Genomic DNA, 16,129 nt, shown 5'->3' with positions numbered 1-16,129 from the left:
CTAGACAGGAATTTGGCCCAATGGAATGGAGATCAGACACATAAGATAATGTTTGTTTTCGGTTACCAAAAAGCCAGACAATAAAGGCAGTATGATGTGTTAGTGTAGTGGTGTGGAATGCATTCGTATCATGTGGTGAGTGTTCTGATGCTTGAGGACAAGCAAAAGTTACAAAAGAGGCTCAGTGGTTGCACTGCTCTATTCCAGAGATTTTGGAAAGTCTTGCCCCTGAACCTAATGATTTTGCTAATGTGAAATTAATATCAACATAAATAGAGTGTTTAATCAAAGGAATAAGCTACCCAAATATATCACAGCATATGTGATCATATGCAACTCAAGTAAATGATGTGATTAGGGAGTGATCTGAGAAAGTATTCTTTTGAGCTTCCCCTATAATAATACTTTAATATCTGATGGTCACTTTGTTCTACCACACTAACAACAGTTGTGAAAATCCATGCTGGTTTTGGCTGGGATAGAGCTTATTTTCTTCCTAGTAGCTAGTATGGGCCTATGGTTTGGATTTGTGCTGAAAACAGTGTTGATAATGCAGAGATGTTTTGGTTACTGCTGAGAAGTGCTTGCACAGCATCAAGGCCTCTCACAACACCTGACCAGTGAGCCGGCTGGGGGTGCACAATAAGATGGGAGGGGACACAGTAGGGACAGCTGACCCCAACTGGCCAAAGGGATATTCCAGACCATGTGGGGTTATGCCCAGCGTATAAACCTGGGGAAAGGAGAAGAGAGGATGGGACATTCAGAGTGATGGTGCTTGTCTTCCCAAGTCACCATTACATGTGATGGAGCCTGGCTTTCCTGGAGGTGGCCAAACACCTACATGCTGATGGGAACGAATTAATTAATTCTTTGTTTTGCTTCACTTGCATATGCAGCTTTACCTGTTAAACTGTCTTTATCTCAACCCATGGGTTTTCTCACTTTTAACCCTTCCGATTCCCTCCTCCATCCCATTGGGGGGAAAATGAGCAAGAAGCTGTGTGGGACTTATCTGCCAGATGGGCTTAAACCAAAAACAGTATCAGGCCTTTGATTCCAGCCAACAGTCAGTTTTGACAGACAGCAGCCAGCAAGATAAATCTGAAACTGGCATACTGGTCTCTGTGAGAGATTTTTATTATATCAGATTCAAGTGGAACTCTGGTAAATGTAAGAAACAAGGGTGTCTCGAAGTATTATGAATCTTGATTAATTCAACAGGTCTATAAATAAATACTATAATCTGCTATTTGCTGCCATTTTATACCTTAAGATATTTTACAAGATCGGTTCCTAGTGCCCGAGCTCCAGACTCTGTTTTCTGACAGTACTGAAAAAAATTATGCAAGTGCTGGTCCTGTCAAAGAAAAAAACAACAAATTAACAAAAACAAAGAATTAACAACAAAGAAAACCAAATTAAACAATATCTAACATTACTATCCACAATGCAACACAGAACACTTTAAAAATATTTATGTATAGAAATCCAGATACACATCCACAGACTCAATTTGTAAAAGTAACCAAAGTGCGCTATTCTGAAGACTGATTTATTCCACATGATTTTTTTAACCCACACAAGAAATTTCCAGTGATTTTTGAAAACTTTTACACAAAACACCACCTATATTTGCTTGAAACCAACTGACATGCAGAAAATAGCATACTTCATGCTAGTTATCCCAACCAATCATAGTATGTATTTTATGAGCAGCTGTAACAGGACTCACTGCTTTGTAGATACACCGAATCACAGAATGGTAGGGGTTGGAAGAGACCTGTGGAGATCAAGTCCAACCCCCCTGCCAGACCAGGCCCACCACAGAGAATAACTACCAGACAACTCCAACCTCTTATCTAACGTGAAAATTCAGACTGGAATGGATGACAATGTTAGATTAAAGATTCAGCTTCCATTGAAGATCTGCTGTTTGTCACAGCTGATATGGGAGATACCACACAGTGCTCAAGAGACAAACAGTAAGAGAACAGCATAATGACTTGAAGAATCTTCCCAATTCCTGTATTTACATACTACAAGTATACATTATTCCTAAAACTTTCTCTAATTTAATTTGTTTTATAACTCACCTGTGTATACACCGTTGACACCAGATGAGTGGATACTTTTAACAGTTGTTTGCCTCCATCTACCCATTTAATTTCAGGACCAGAATGCTGCACACACAAGCAAAGAAAAATAATGTAGCCGTATACCAGAGTAAAACAATTTGCTTATAGTACCACAAACATCACCTTTTTTAAAAAAAAAACAGGTTGAAGAAATGTGTGCAATGAATAAAGTCATACAATAATGAAAATTATGCAGGCAATATTACCAAAAGCATTTAGGAAGCTTAAAATATGTTTTTAAAGTCCCACAATAGTTTCCTCACTGGCTAACAAAATTGCTTTTCTGTAAGTCACAGATTTAATGTTTCCCCTACAACTCCTCAAATAAACTTTTGTTTAGAGAAAAACGTTTTCCAGTTTTTCTGAGAAAAATAACACCAGAATTTCCACAGATACTGACCCCCTTTAAACCTTAACAAAGGTCACTGACAGGTAGCAGCCAGTGCTTCCTTCCCATCCCATTTCCAAAGAACTGAGAATGGGAATGCTCAGCTGTCTACTCCGACAATCAGTTAAGGGGGAGATTTTACTGCTAGAGCTACAACTACTCATATTGGTCCTAATCTTCTACCCCATGGGCATGAGCAGAGACAAACAGCAGAGGCATAGAGTACACCTACAATGTGAAAAGATGAAATATGTGAGGGAGACAATGGCTGGAAAGCTTACAGTAGAGTTTAGAAAAGGAAAGGTGGTAGAACAGGAGGAGAGCAACATATCTTGCTGTTGGTTTTAGGCCTCTTCCTCCAAAATGAGTCAATTTTGTCTCTGCATTTCATTCTCTTAGTCAAATCCTCTATCACATTTTACATTTTGTGTCCTCTTCAGTATAATTTTTATTACTACAATTTTGCAAGCTTTCTGCTTTGGAAAATACAACCATAAATTTTACTAGTGAAGGATAAAGATCACAAAAATCAAGATGTGAGAATAAGACTTTTTCAGGAATAAAGGACTTACTGAAAGGAGACAGCATGAAATGCTAAAAAAAATTTAGTAGAGGACTTCAGATTATTTACATATCTTCATAATCTCAGTTTAACATACTTTAAAATTACTGTAACTTGTAGTTAATTATTACTACAAATATGAAACAAACATTTCCTAAGCACATCAGCTAAATAATAACAGAACTACTTAACAATTTAAATTAATAAACTATGTTAGGGCAGGTTAATTCAAACTCTTGTAAAAGTCAGAATTTATTTGTAAGCTTTGTCTCCCATTTCTGTTTGGGTTTGTTTGTTTCCTCTAAGTCAGATGTCTACCTTTTGCAAATCACTCCTTTTCAACTATAAAAGAAAAGAAATTCTACTAGAAAATTACTTAAAGCTTATCAGACTGGGGAATTACATCCAAACCTTCTCTCTACTGTTTTTTTTTTATGTTAGAAAAATTTGACATAACATACCTTTCCAACTCCCACTTCTTGGTAACTAAGATAGCCTGAGGGAAGATTTGCTGACACTGGGATGTATTGCTCATTGGTCACCACTCTTCCATCTTTTATTAGAGGAAGCCAAGAATATCCAACTATGGAAGATGAAAGATAAGTAATTTAAATTATGAGTCTTTACATAAACCTTTATAAAAGTTTTATTGTATACTTCTGATATGTAATTCATAAGAAAGTATTACTGTAAGAGCCAAATGATTTTAACTAAAACAGAAATAATTTTAAAGGCAAATAAATTGTTATCGAGTTTCAAAAAAACCATACATTTGATAGAAATTCTAATACAACACTTGAAAAATTTAAATTAAAATAAATACTAAAGGACATCTTTCAGTCAATATAAAGTTATTAGAAAACAGTGTATGGATCAAGTCAACAAAATCACAGGTTACCAGTTAAGCATCCTTCATAACATCTCTCCAATAATTACTGCAAGGAAAACATGAATGTACAAACCTTGTGTTTCAACAACATCTTTCTTCTTTGTACTCCCTTTGCTTGAATTATCACAGCTAACATGGTAGAAGGTGAACAACAAATGGTGTTTTTCATGTAACTGAGTGGGCAATTCTATTTTAATCTGAAAGGCAAAGAATCACAACATTTGTATAAGTCTTCACGTAGAGTAATGATGTGCCTTACTGGTTTCACACTGACTTAAAAGCAATTTCAGGTTATATGTTATTTGAATCAAGATCGATAACCCCCCCCATCCCAACTTAGAAAAAATGTACTTGCAGTCAAACAGGGGGTTTGATTTAACTGAAATAATAATCAAGAACTTCGCAAGCCTGAAATGTTTTCTTGTATTTTTGAAACTTAAATAATACCTAAGCCAGTAAGAGTTACTCAGAAAGCTTACCTCATCATAAAACTCTGGGTTTTGATGGTGATGCAGAACAGCAGCAAATGCACTCCTAGTAAATACTGGTCCACCTGGCCTACCATAAATACACTAATAATGGGAAAAAGGAAAAAAAGAATGAGCATAACCCTGTGATTATTTTTCACTCTCAGCTTAGAATATGTTTCACTTAGAATTTGAGAATTTTCACTTGCATTTAACTTGGTTCCTTTGCACAGACAGAGGATGACATATAGTCTGCCTGCTGTGCACTAGAACTGACAATGGGATCCGACCTCAGGATTCCAATATATTTTTCTGCTTCTTTTTTTCCAGGCATCTCTTATACTCTGTGATAGTTCACAAATAACATAGAGCTTGGCTCTGCAGTTGATTTAAAATTTTACTGTTTTAAAGAAGCACTCCTATGAGTATGCAGAAGCCACCATTTTTGCTAGCAACAAGTTTATTATTGGATTTTTTGTTAATATAAATAAATTAAATATGCTCTGAGTGTGTTCTTTAGTAATCTTTTACATCAAAAAACAAGCAGGTCATCTAGAAGTTATGAAGTTACTGTTCTGCCAAATGCAAAAGGACAGAAAGCTGCCATCCTAGAATAGATAAATGAATCAAGTATTACTGTGTTACTTAGCTAACCATTCACTATATTATAAATCATAAAAAAGACTAACCTTCAAAGGCAAAGAATCCTCTTCATCTGAATCCTTGAACTCAATGCATACTGCAATATTTCTAGCCTAAAGCAGCGTTTAAAAACAAGAACCCAAACAATTGTAAGGATCTTCACAGAAGTATAATATGTAAACAATCTTAACCAATCCAGAGAAAGAATGTACAGTTTTCCTGTACTCACCTTTGCAAAAGACTTCTGACTGTCATATTTCAAGTACTTGGGATAAACATAAAGATGATTGTTGTAGATGGTGAAAGGCTGAGTGTGTTTTGGTATACAAGGAACAAATTCCTCTATTTCAAACGTTATTAGTGTCTTGGTACTGTTTTCAAACTGTTTCATGGGAATGTAGGATGAGTTAACATAATCTGAAAATACATCAAAAACCAATAAAAAACTGAAGAGAAAGATCCTGAATGTCCATTTAATGGCATTTAGTAACACTTACTTGGAAAATCTGGTGACACATTATCAATTGTAACATCCAGATTTCCTAAAATAACAGGAAGTTTGGCCATCTTTTCAGGTCTATAGGAAGGAAAAAACCAACACCTCAAAGTCAGGCTCAACACAAAACTATCAGTTGACAGAGATAACAGGAAACAGAGGCATAAGTAATATCCTGAAATAGGAGTACAAGATGAAATGTGGTTTGGGGATGGATGGCTGATTTGGTCTTTTTATCTAGATTCATTATTTTCTTCTTAAAATTCTCAAAAAGAAAAAAAAAAAGGAAAAAAAAAAAGGTGCCAATCAAAAGTATTGAAAAGGTTAGGAAAATACTTGGTTTTCTTTAAATCAACATTTAAAACTTTGTTAAAGATAGGTTTTGTTTGCCATGCAACACTCACTATCCTCTGCAGTAAAGAGGGGACCTATAAGTGTGTGTTTTAAATCTCAGTGGCCAGTGATAAGCATTTAAGGTAACAGACTAAATCTGGAGAGGGGGAAGAGCAAAACGGGAGAGAAACCAGTAAGTTAACAAAACAAATCTACTAATTTTTTTCATCCTATTAGCAGCTTGCTAAAACCAAATTAAGGTATCTATAACGTGCCTCATCTCCTTATCAGATCTGATGAGCAAGAATAATTATAGCCCAAGCCTTTTGCAATTAGCAAATTAATACAACTCCAGCTAACTGAACCATAACAGAAGTGGAAATGCCTTTGCAATGCAGCAAAGATGGCTCTATTATTTTATATCCTATTTAACAATATAGGGGATTAAAACTAGTTTATTAGTAAGGTCATATGAGAGTAGGAGATTCTTAAGCTTTACACACAAACTGACACAGTCTTTAAAACTTTGTTAAAAAAGGATGACCAGTATTCTGGTATTTAGGCATTCTGAGCCTCAGGTGCACTCTCAAGAAAGGTGAACTGGATACTAGTTTGAATATCTTTCCCTGAGAGCTAGCATTCTCTGTCCAAGGTCAGTGAACATGTGATTTATGCTCATACTAATTTTCCACTGAGACCCAGAAGAGTGTATTGGGCAAGCCTAACTCCTAACACAGAGCTACTTCAGTATATGATGGTTACTGCAGGTTAGACATGGCATAACTCTCCTGCAACGGAAAGATCTGTAGCTTGTCTGAAGGCCTTGATTGTATTTATACAACTTTGACATTTGAAGTGAAAAACAAATACATATATCAAAAGACTAGATGCTGCAGTTCAAAACCTTAACAAAAAAATCACAGGACCTGGGTGTGGAGAGGGGAGGGATAGGGTGTGGTTGGTTGGTTTGTTTTTTCAAGTGGGGAAATGAGACTTACTTCCTGAAATCTGCTAACAATTTCAGCATGTCTTCATTTGAAAGTTTATTACTGTCTTGTCTGAAGAGAGGAGAAAATCTTGCATTTTTGTCCAGGGTTCCTGAGGCATCTTTAAACAGTGTCCTGAAAGTGAAAACTTGCTTTCAGCTGAGTTTATGGAAGTGTTTGAATTCACTTCAGGAAATTCCTTTACTACAAATTAGAGCAGACTGCACCATGCTTCGTATTAAGCATTTTCTACTTTTGTCACTGTAGGTAAGTTTTAACATATAAATAGCTCATCCTAACATAACAAGTGTGAACCATTTCACTCTGAGTAAAATAAAAAATACTTACAATAGAGAAGTTTTGGCATTATTAAATGGTTTGAATAACAATATAATGAAAGTTTCTAACTTTTTTCTTACTGTAGAGCTGAAATGTAACCTTGTTGTCAGAAACCTTTGGTTAATTGAAAGTAAAACAAGAAGTATTTTAAACAGCACATTAAGTTTTACAAGAATTGAGACGCAGAAAATAATGTTAAAGAAAAGTTAGGAAAAAGTACAGATTGACCAGATCTGTCCTTACCTAGCTGCCCAGGCAAAAGGCATTCTATATTGACCTAACCTCTGGCATGCCTGCTTTGCATTCTTCAGAACTTTCTGTGCAATCTGCAAGGGACATGAGGAATAGTCACATTTTAAAAGCTACATGTTTTTGCACTGACAATGCACAAGAAAAAAACCCATATTAACACTGATATGACTTGGAAGATCTTCTAAAGAAGATTAATCCTAAGTATATGAGCTAAAGACAAATTAAAGTTACCTCTTAAAAATTCATTTCGGGTTAAGCAGGGCCTGCTGATCTCACAGCATTTCATGAGTGAAAACACAAACCCATCTACACCCCCAACAATACATATTTAATTCAGAAAAAAACATATTATAGACAAAACACATATCAAAGCTACAGCAAAAATTCAGCTTGTTTTTTAAGACAAAATTGTGACTCCAGGTAAAAACATTTTTCTCCCACTTGCTCCCCTATTCACCTACTCTATGTACCAGACCACATCACTGCACAGTAAATAGTAAAATACTCTGCAATACTTGCATTACAAGTACACACAGAGTTGTATAATGATCATATGTGGACTTTGCAACACTGTTTTAATTAAAACTTTAAATTTTTGGTTCTGTTAACTTTTAAGTGTACAAACAATTCCAGTAAATTGAACCAGCATGTATAACAATCAGATCTAGAAACCCACTAGTTTGAGATGTTCAACACTGAGCTGAACTACTTAGAATAATAGAATAAAGGCTAGAAAAGACCTTCAAGAGCATCAAGTCAAACCATCCACCCTACAATCCCTAACCACTAAACTATCTCCTGAAACACCATGACTACCCCCTTTTTTTAACACCTCGAGGGATGGTGCCTCCACCATCACCCTGAAATAAAGCTGAAGTTCCTGACAGAACAGTGGACTTCTCTTTTCCAGAAACCAGCTTCTCTTATGTGCCTACACAGAGCAAAATTATTTGCCACAGCCGGAAAAACACAAAGTAAACGTGCCTGAATATTATCCCTGATCTATGCTGTTGACATTATGAAGAGCTGTCCCTACTAGTGTGCTGCTTGAGCCAACTCTCCATTATCCTTTCCTGTAAAGAGGGAAATGGCACTCAGAAGCACAGAAACTTGATAAGCAACCATCATTAATTAACTATAATAAATGTTTCAGAGGAGAACAAGTGATATCTTGGCTATAGAATTTGCTGCTCCCATTTTCCTTTTTGTTGTCCAGAGAAGTAACTTTACAAGGAACTGGAACTTGCTCATTGCACTGACTCACACAAAGGACTGTATAGCTGATTGTGTTCTGATTTCACATGAATACAGTCTAATCCCAGAGAAGAAGAAAAGAAAATATTCAAATTAAGTGTTCAATTGTATAAAATTATAAGGAAACGAATAACAGAAATAGACAGGATAAGTTATTATAACCATAAATATTCCTATTGACTACTCCTGCAGTTCAGGGCAACACAAGTCTTGCACTGAGCATGAGACTGAAGAACACTGGGGCTTACTTAACCTTCCCATGTGGTTCATGCCCAAGACCACTGAAATCAGTTACTCTGTGCAGGTTTGTTTTAACTCGGTACCAGACAGTATAAACTTCAAAATAAGACTCCTAAAATACAAAGCTGCTGTTTTCCAATCATAGCTGAAAAAAAAAGTCTCAAGTATTCCTGGAAAAGCAAATCAGTAGTCTGATCTATATTAAGACCAAGTGAAAAATACAGGTTTTTTAATATGTAGCTTAGCCAGCATTAAATCAGTAGGAAAGAACACTGCTTCTCTGCAGAGTCTGAAAGTTAACCCCTCCTTCTTCCTATTCACTCTCTGAAAACAGAAAGAATGTCAACAGTTAACTGACATTGCCTGCAAAAAGCTCCTAGTATCCCAGTACCTCTGTAAATCAACAAAATGAAAACCCTATTTTTTCAGTGACAGCCAAGACACAGCAACTGGCAAAGTTTCTTGTAAATATGTTTCCAAAAACATTAAAATGTTTTGTCATCCTGGACTCCTACAAACTTAACATATTTCAATGGTTTATTTCCAAAAAGTAATTTAGAGTGCTGAAAAAAAATAAATCTGCAAAGCATTTTCTACATAAAAACACAAGCTTATTATAGATTATGTCACAATTATAAATTGCTAAGTAAATGCTTCCCAGTAACATGTTAAGACTATCTAAAACATCTCAATTAATAATATTACTAGTAGTAACTACAACTTACTAAGTGAAATCATCCAGTTATTGGAATTTCCTGTAAAAGAACTAAGTTTCTGACTGATATTTCTTACTTTCAAATCAACCTGTTTTACCTCAGTATTTTTCCATGGCACAGAAGAAGATAACATACCTTTGAAGAATCTGAACTTTTCATATATGGTTCAGCACAATGCGCAATACTTCCCTGTAATACTTTTTCTATTCTAGCCACGAGGAAAATGTCAGTATGAGGACACGTAACTGAGAATATTCCCTAGAAATAAAACAAGATGAATATAAAAGGCAAATGCACACACATTTTACATCACATAACAGAAAGCCATCCTAAGCATGTTAGAAAAATCTATATTTATCCAAAATCCTACTAATACTTCACAGAACCATCAAAGAATTCTGGTTGGAAAAGACCTTTAAGATCATCAAGTCAACCCAAAACTTAACTCTACCAACCATTAATCTAACTCTACCAAGACCAGTGCTTAAATCATGTTCCTAAGCATCACATCTACATGTCTCTTAAACACATTCAGGGGCGGCAGTTCAACCACCTCCCTGGGAAGCCTATTCCAGAGTTTAATCACCCTCTCAGTGAAGAATTTTATCCTAATAACCAATCTAAACCTCCCCTGGCACAACTTGAGCCCATTTCCTCTTGTCCTGTTTCTTGTCACTAGGGAGAATAAACCGAGCCCCACCTGGCTACAACCTCCTTTCAGGCAGTTGTAGAGTGATAAGGACTCCCCTCAGCGCCCCTTCCTTCAGGCAAGACAGCCCCAGTTCTCTTAGCCTCTCCTCCTAAGACTTGCTCCTAGACCCTTCACCAGCTTTGTTCCCTTGCTTTGGGCACGCTCCAGCACCTCAATGTCCTTCTTATAGTGAAGGGCCCAAAGCTGAACACGGTACTGGATGTGTGGCCTCCCTAGCGCCAAGTACAGAGGGATAATCACTTCCCTAACTCCTGCTGGTCACACTATCTCTGACACAAGCCAGGATGCTATTGGCCTTCAACACTCCCAGGTCCTTTACCTGTTTTGGGTATTGTAACACATTTTCATGAATGTCTTGAACCTTGTGTAAGCTGTCACCACTGCCATTCATCATTGGTTGAGAAGCACCAGACAGCATGTGTCTTACTGAGGCGTGGTTCAAATCAACATGGAAATCTGCTGAAATCTTCCGGTTGTTTTTAATGTCAAATAGTGATAATGTGACAAAGAAAGGTTCTACCTAGACATTCAAAAAAAGAATCATTGTTGGCATCTCTATTACTGCAAAGATGTGTATGAAAGGAAGATGAGCAACATTTTTATAAGGTTACACATGGTTGTCACTCTAGATATTGCTGACAAGGTGTAAAACACGGTAAAAGAAAAATTGCATTTTCTACAACAAAACAAAAAAAAAATACTAGCATCAAAGATACTTAGGATCTCATTTTGACCTAAAGGAGTAGAAACTAATCCCAAAATAAGTTTCTCAGTGACAGTAAGGAAATCCTGTCTTTAAGAATACTGCCAATAAAATATTAAGGCATTAATTACAGTATTAACAGAAAATAATTATTTACATTTGTTGTTGGTCCTTCTTCATTTTCTGCAACGCAGCTTTGCAAGTTAAAAGATAAATCATTACACTTGACAAGAATTTTCTTCCCAAACTTCTCTTCAAATGGCTTCACATCTGGTTCTATACCAGAAAAGTCAAGTTTCTTTAAAAACAGAAAAGAAAAACTAATGTAAGCTGGTTTTAATCTCAAAAGGATAAAAATAAAAAAAAATAGAATATTTCCTTGTAAAAAAAGTATAACCTGTGCATCTGGATCCAAGGCAAAAAGTTTAACTCTGCTTTCACTTTTCAACTTCATTTCTGCTTCTCTGGTACTCTGTTCAAAGTAAGAAAAAAAGTTTATTACATGAAAGTTGTTTTCAGTTTCATTCCTTTTTCTGTTGTGTTCAGTGCTTCACATGTTTTTAATTCCTGAATTTTTCTCTCCCTAACCAAGCTTTGCAACTTCTTAAGTTGAAATCCGAGTAAAAAGTGAAAGAAAGCTCCTCTCTCCTAAAGGCTCTTCCAGGCCTCAAAACAAATAAACGTAACACATAACCCTCCATGCTCATGGGAAGTGTTCTCCATTAGAGCTTCACCTCCTTAAAAAATAACTTCCTTAACACTATTTTATGAAAAAAAATAGAAAATTGTATGAATGTAGGTTAAAGCTCAGGGCTCTCCCAAGACTGCAAAATTGCTTCTTTTTGAGCCCACCTGCCAAATAAGTGGTATTCCTGTGTAGAGATGAAGAAAAACCCAAACACCTCAGACTTAAAAAGTTACTTTGCAGAGGTAGGAGGTACATTGATCCTGCCTGGGATTTGTGGCTACCTACCTATAAACAGAAAAAACAAAAGTAAAATGGAACAAACAGAATGTGAAAACTGGTGGTGGTATGCATAGGTTAGTTCTTTTATAAAATAAAATAAAACGAAGTGTTATTTAAGGAGTATTCTGTGATTTTAAAAGTCACAGGACATGGCAAATGGCTATATGCACACACCAAAATTACCCATGTAGCACAGTTGCCATTCCCAAAGTAGCAGCTGGCTAAACAGAGGTAGACATTACAGACAGGTGTCTATTCTTGGATCAGACTACACTGGTTAGAAGAAGAAGTTCCCAACCCAAAATTCTCATAACTAGGCACTGGCTAGAAGTGATCTCCCAGCTACATCTGCTTTACTGGAGGCTGAAGGAAGTGCAAGTGTGCCTCAAAAAAACCCAACTAACCCAACCAAACCACTCCCACAAAAAAAAACACCAGCTGTAAGAGCTCAAAACTCTATTTGAGGTTAAAAACGATAAAAAAGAATTTTAATTAAAGGATGCATTACAGAAAAGGAACTTCTGAGATGTGGTTTTGAGAATTCATGCTCTAAAGGATTTAATTTACTTCACTTAGTTACCTTTAACACACACAGGAGAAAAGACAAGAACTGCTGTGAAAGACACAACCCAGAGACATGATACCAGCACATTTGCTTGTTCAACAGCCAGTATGATCAAGAAATACAGGACTAAACTGTAAAAAAGTTAACAGATGGCAAAAATACATGTTTTAGAAAGAGAACAGTCAGTAGCAAGCGCTGACAAGGAAGATGATCCTTTAGATCCTTTGCTTTTTTATGCACTATAGGCAAGACAACAACATGTATTTTTTGACTGACAGATTGAGGAGGAGTTGATCAGAAGTCAGGAACTGAAAATGTATGTAGCCATCAGCCCTGTCTACAGCACATCAGTGGCTCTAATTCCACTTCCTCATCTCATAAAACAGGGACAATGCTTTCCTACTGCAGGGAACACTGGGACCAGAAAGGGTTAAATAAGTACTTGGGCACACTGATCATGACAGTCAAATAGTTATTTAAAACAGAAGTCTAATTTCTTTTCTCTGAAGGTTAAAAAACCCCAACAAACACAACAAAAAAACCCCCTACATTCACTCTTGGTACTTCAGTTACAGATAAAAGAAACACGAAGTAGGCAGGAGAGACAAACAGATGGAGATATATATATGCACATCTGTGTACTGAAGCACACAATACCATCTTGTTTAGCTTATTTTATAAACTAACAGCTGTTGACAGAAAAAGAAAGGTTGGGAGATGTGCTCACAAAGGTCAAACCTTTCCTCAGAGGACAGTTTTTTCCCCAGTTATCAGGTGCTCCACAATTACCCTCTGAAATAATTTCTTTTCCTCATAAGGATATGAGGTCAACTATTGTGAAAATATCCTCCTAAGACCAGCAAAAATAATAGAGCAACTATAAACTCTTCTAAAAGAAGGCTCAATGCATTGTAACTCTTTTACTGGGGGGAAAAAAACCCAACAAATCCAAACCTAAGTAACAACTGAAAAGGCAATGCAAGAAAGAACAGAGAATAAAAAAAAAAACTCAAAACAAGCAGTATTTATATAAAGTAATCAAGTTAAGGCACAGATTTGCTCCTAGACTTCTCCTCAGGGAAAAAAAGAGCAAAAAAAATACATTAGAGTCAGTATGAGAAGGTAGCATTCAGTAAAGATGAATGAGAATGGGAAAAACAGAAAAACTTACTTTGAAGGAAACAGAAATTTAAATGGGTTATAGACATGGAATTAAAAAAAAAAAAAAAAAAAAAAGCCAGTGCTTAAAGAGCTGAGAAAAAGAACATGCTAGAAAAATACCTAGCTTCAAGAGCTGCATGCTTCCAATTAGAAGATAATGGCAACAGGAAGAAGCATTTGCAGTACTAAAACTATATGCAGGTGTTGCAGCCCTGAATGCAAGTCCTCCCAGGAAGTCATATGGAACCTAAGCATTCCAGTGATTCTGACCAGAAAGGAAAATCTTCCATATACAAGAACATCTTATTTTATATTTGTTTCTGAAATAAACTTTCATAATGTCATGTAACTATGCTGTTTCATGCCTACAGTTCTTCCAAGGGAAACACTTGACTGTATGCACTTCAATCCAAATTCATTTCCAAATACAGCCATAGCTGGAGTTAGATTTTTGTGCAATAGCTTTTTGGGTAAATGTGCTACGTTGATAACAGAAGAGTAAAAGAACTAAGTCAGCCAACTGATTTGGCTGCTAAAAGCCTGTTAATGTATTCTGACAGCATCTTTTTTGATGTTAGTTATTGTAATAGATTTTAGTGCTTGTTCTCAGTTTCTAAGATGCACTCCCTTCAGGAGTAGTGGCTAGTTCAGACAGACCCTCAGAAAAGAAGGGCAGAATATTCCAGAGCATGGTCAAGCAGAAGCATTTCAGGACTGCAAGTTGTGCCACACAGAAGAAAGAGTAAGGGAATCATAGCAAGGAGTTTTCCAGTTCGTTAAAACACAAGCATCTTAAAATACATTCACATCATCACTACTATTAAGCTTCTCTGGACTTCCAAACTATAAAAATGAAACTTGAATTTAGTCTAACTACGTATCCATAGAAATTTGCTAGTACTTACCTGCATGTCATAAAATAAAACGAAACATTCAAAATACAATAAGGTAAAAATAAAACATGCTGCTTTTCAACAGCATGTCAAGATTTATATAAGCAACTTCAAGAGAGTAGATAGTTTGCTTCCAAAAGCAGAGCATGAGGAAGCTCAATACCAACATCTATTACATAAAAACACTTCAAAGATTTCCAAGCACCCCAGATGTGAAGCTACAAGCCAATACCTCACCTTCACGTTCATGTGGCTAACTCTTATATTTAGTAATTTATATCCTGATTTAGCATTTACAATATATATTACCTTGGCAATTTCAGGATAGTAGCTGTCAAAACTACTTGAGGAGCTTTCCAGTTTGCTTTGTTCATCATCTGAAAACATAAAACCACATTTAAAAAAAAAAAATCAGGAAAGAAGACCCAAATAAAACCCAAACTACTCACAAAACACTAGAGCAAAAATATTTCTGACAGTTATTTTTATTTTCTAACTCCTATTCCCTAAAAATGACACTTGCTAATGTAAAAATGTTGTGGATAACTCCTTCATTTCATTTTGTTGCAGTGACTTCTTGGAGGGTGTAACCAGCTGCATAAATTGGTAAAATAACAGTTATTTATAATGTTACCAAGAAAATAAACTTTATTATTGATGTTGATATCTGCATGGGGACAAAAGATACTTAATACACAGATTTACAGTACTTTTTCCACTATGCAATTTAACTTGATTTCAAAACAAGTTCCCTCTGTTCATTAGGTTCCCAGCTCCACTCTCCAATGGTTACTGGATTTACAAAGCAACCATTCAGTGAAGTAAAAGCATCTTACAGTTCTAAGGTCAACCGGGGGTCACTGACTGAAATGTCTTTCACAATCCTACAGGTATCTCTTCTGCCAATTTGCCTTTTTTTTTTTTTTGCAAACATCGTGTTAAATTCTGGCAATCTTCACCAAAGGCTGCAAGCTCTAATTTTAAACTTTAATGAACCTTTTGGGTATATGGTGCTATTTATAAGCAGAACACTCTTCTATAACATTCTCCAGGTTCTTCTGGGTATGCATTCACTTGATGTCACACCAGTTGCCTTGCCCATACACTCTCAAGCAGAAAAACATGAGAGGACATCTAGACTTCCCTCTCACCACCAAAATTTAGATAATCTACATCCCATTCCTTACAGATATCTGCCTGATAAGGGCTTAAAGGGCTCCAACAGAAAATATTCTACACCCAAACAGTCTATTTCAGTACTTGAAGGAAACATTTGTGGTCAGAGGAGTTATATCTAAATTTGAAGTCCCTCACTGCAACCACAGTTTCTTACTCTTCTACCTACAATGACCACAGAATGAATTATTCCATTCTGAGCAGCATTTTACAGAAGTCAAAAAAAGCCCCTCCTAAGTTTTCTCTTTCC

At 36.1% G+C, this 16,129-nt stretch overlaps 1 protein-coding gene across 1 annotated transcript in view; it reads right to left on the bottom strand.

Annotated features, from left to right (window-relative positions):
• DOCK9 (dedicator of cytokinesis 9) overlaps positions 1-16,129 on the bottom strand; it is a 101,824-nt gene that overhangs the window by 57,920 nt on the left and 27,775 nt on the right. Inside the window, exons 9-23 of the mRNA XM_010006332.1 lie at positions 15,013-15,080; positions 11,515-11,589; positions 11,275-11,415; positions 10,734-10,934; positions 9,838-9,960; positions 7,484-7,566; positions 6,914-7,036; positions 5,584-5,663; positions 5,316-5,503; positions 5,134-5,199; positions 4,457-4,549; positions 4,051-4,174; positions 3,550-3,671; positions 2,097-2,183; positions 1,271-1,360 (exon numbers count right to left, since the gene is read on the bottom strand). Coding sequence (XP_010004634.1) covers positions 1,271-1,360; positions 2,097-2,183; positions 3,550-3,671; positions 4,051-4,174; positions 4,457-4,549; positions 5,134-5,199; positions 5,316-5,503; positions 5,584-5,663; positions 6,914-7,036; positions 7,484-7,566; positions 9,838-9,960; positions 10,734-10,934; positions 11,275-11,415; positions 11,515-11,589; positions 15,013-15,080 — 1,664 coding nt within the window. The remainder of the gene's footprint in view (positions 1-1,270; positions 1,361-2,096; positions 2,184-3,549; positions 3,672-4,050; positions 4,175-4,456; positions 4,550-5,133; positions 5,200-5,315; positions 5,504-5,583; positions 5,664-6,913; positions 7,037-7,483; positions 7,567-9,837; positions 9,961-10,733; positions 10,935-11,274; positions 11,416-11,514; positions 11,590-15,012; positions 15,081-16,129) is intronic.

Source organism: Chaetura pelagica, unplaced genomic scaffold, assembly GCF_000747805.2.
Source record: "Chaetura pelagica isolate M959 unplaced genomic scaffold, ChaPel_1.0 scaffold29, whole genome shotgun sequence".
NCBI classification, from domain to species: domain Eukaryota; kingdom Metazoa; phylum Chordata; class Aves; order Apodiformes; family Apodidae; genus Chaetura; species Chaetura pelagica.
This window is presented reverse-complemented; position numbering and strand designations above follow the sequence as displayed.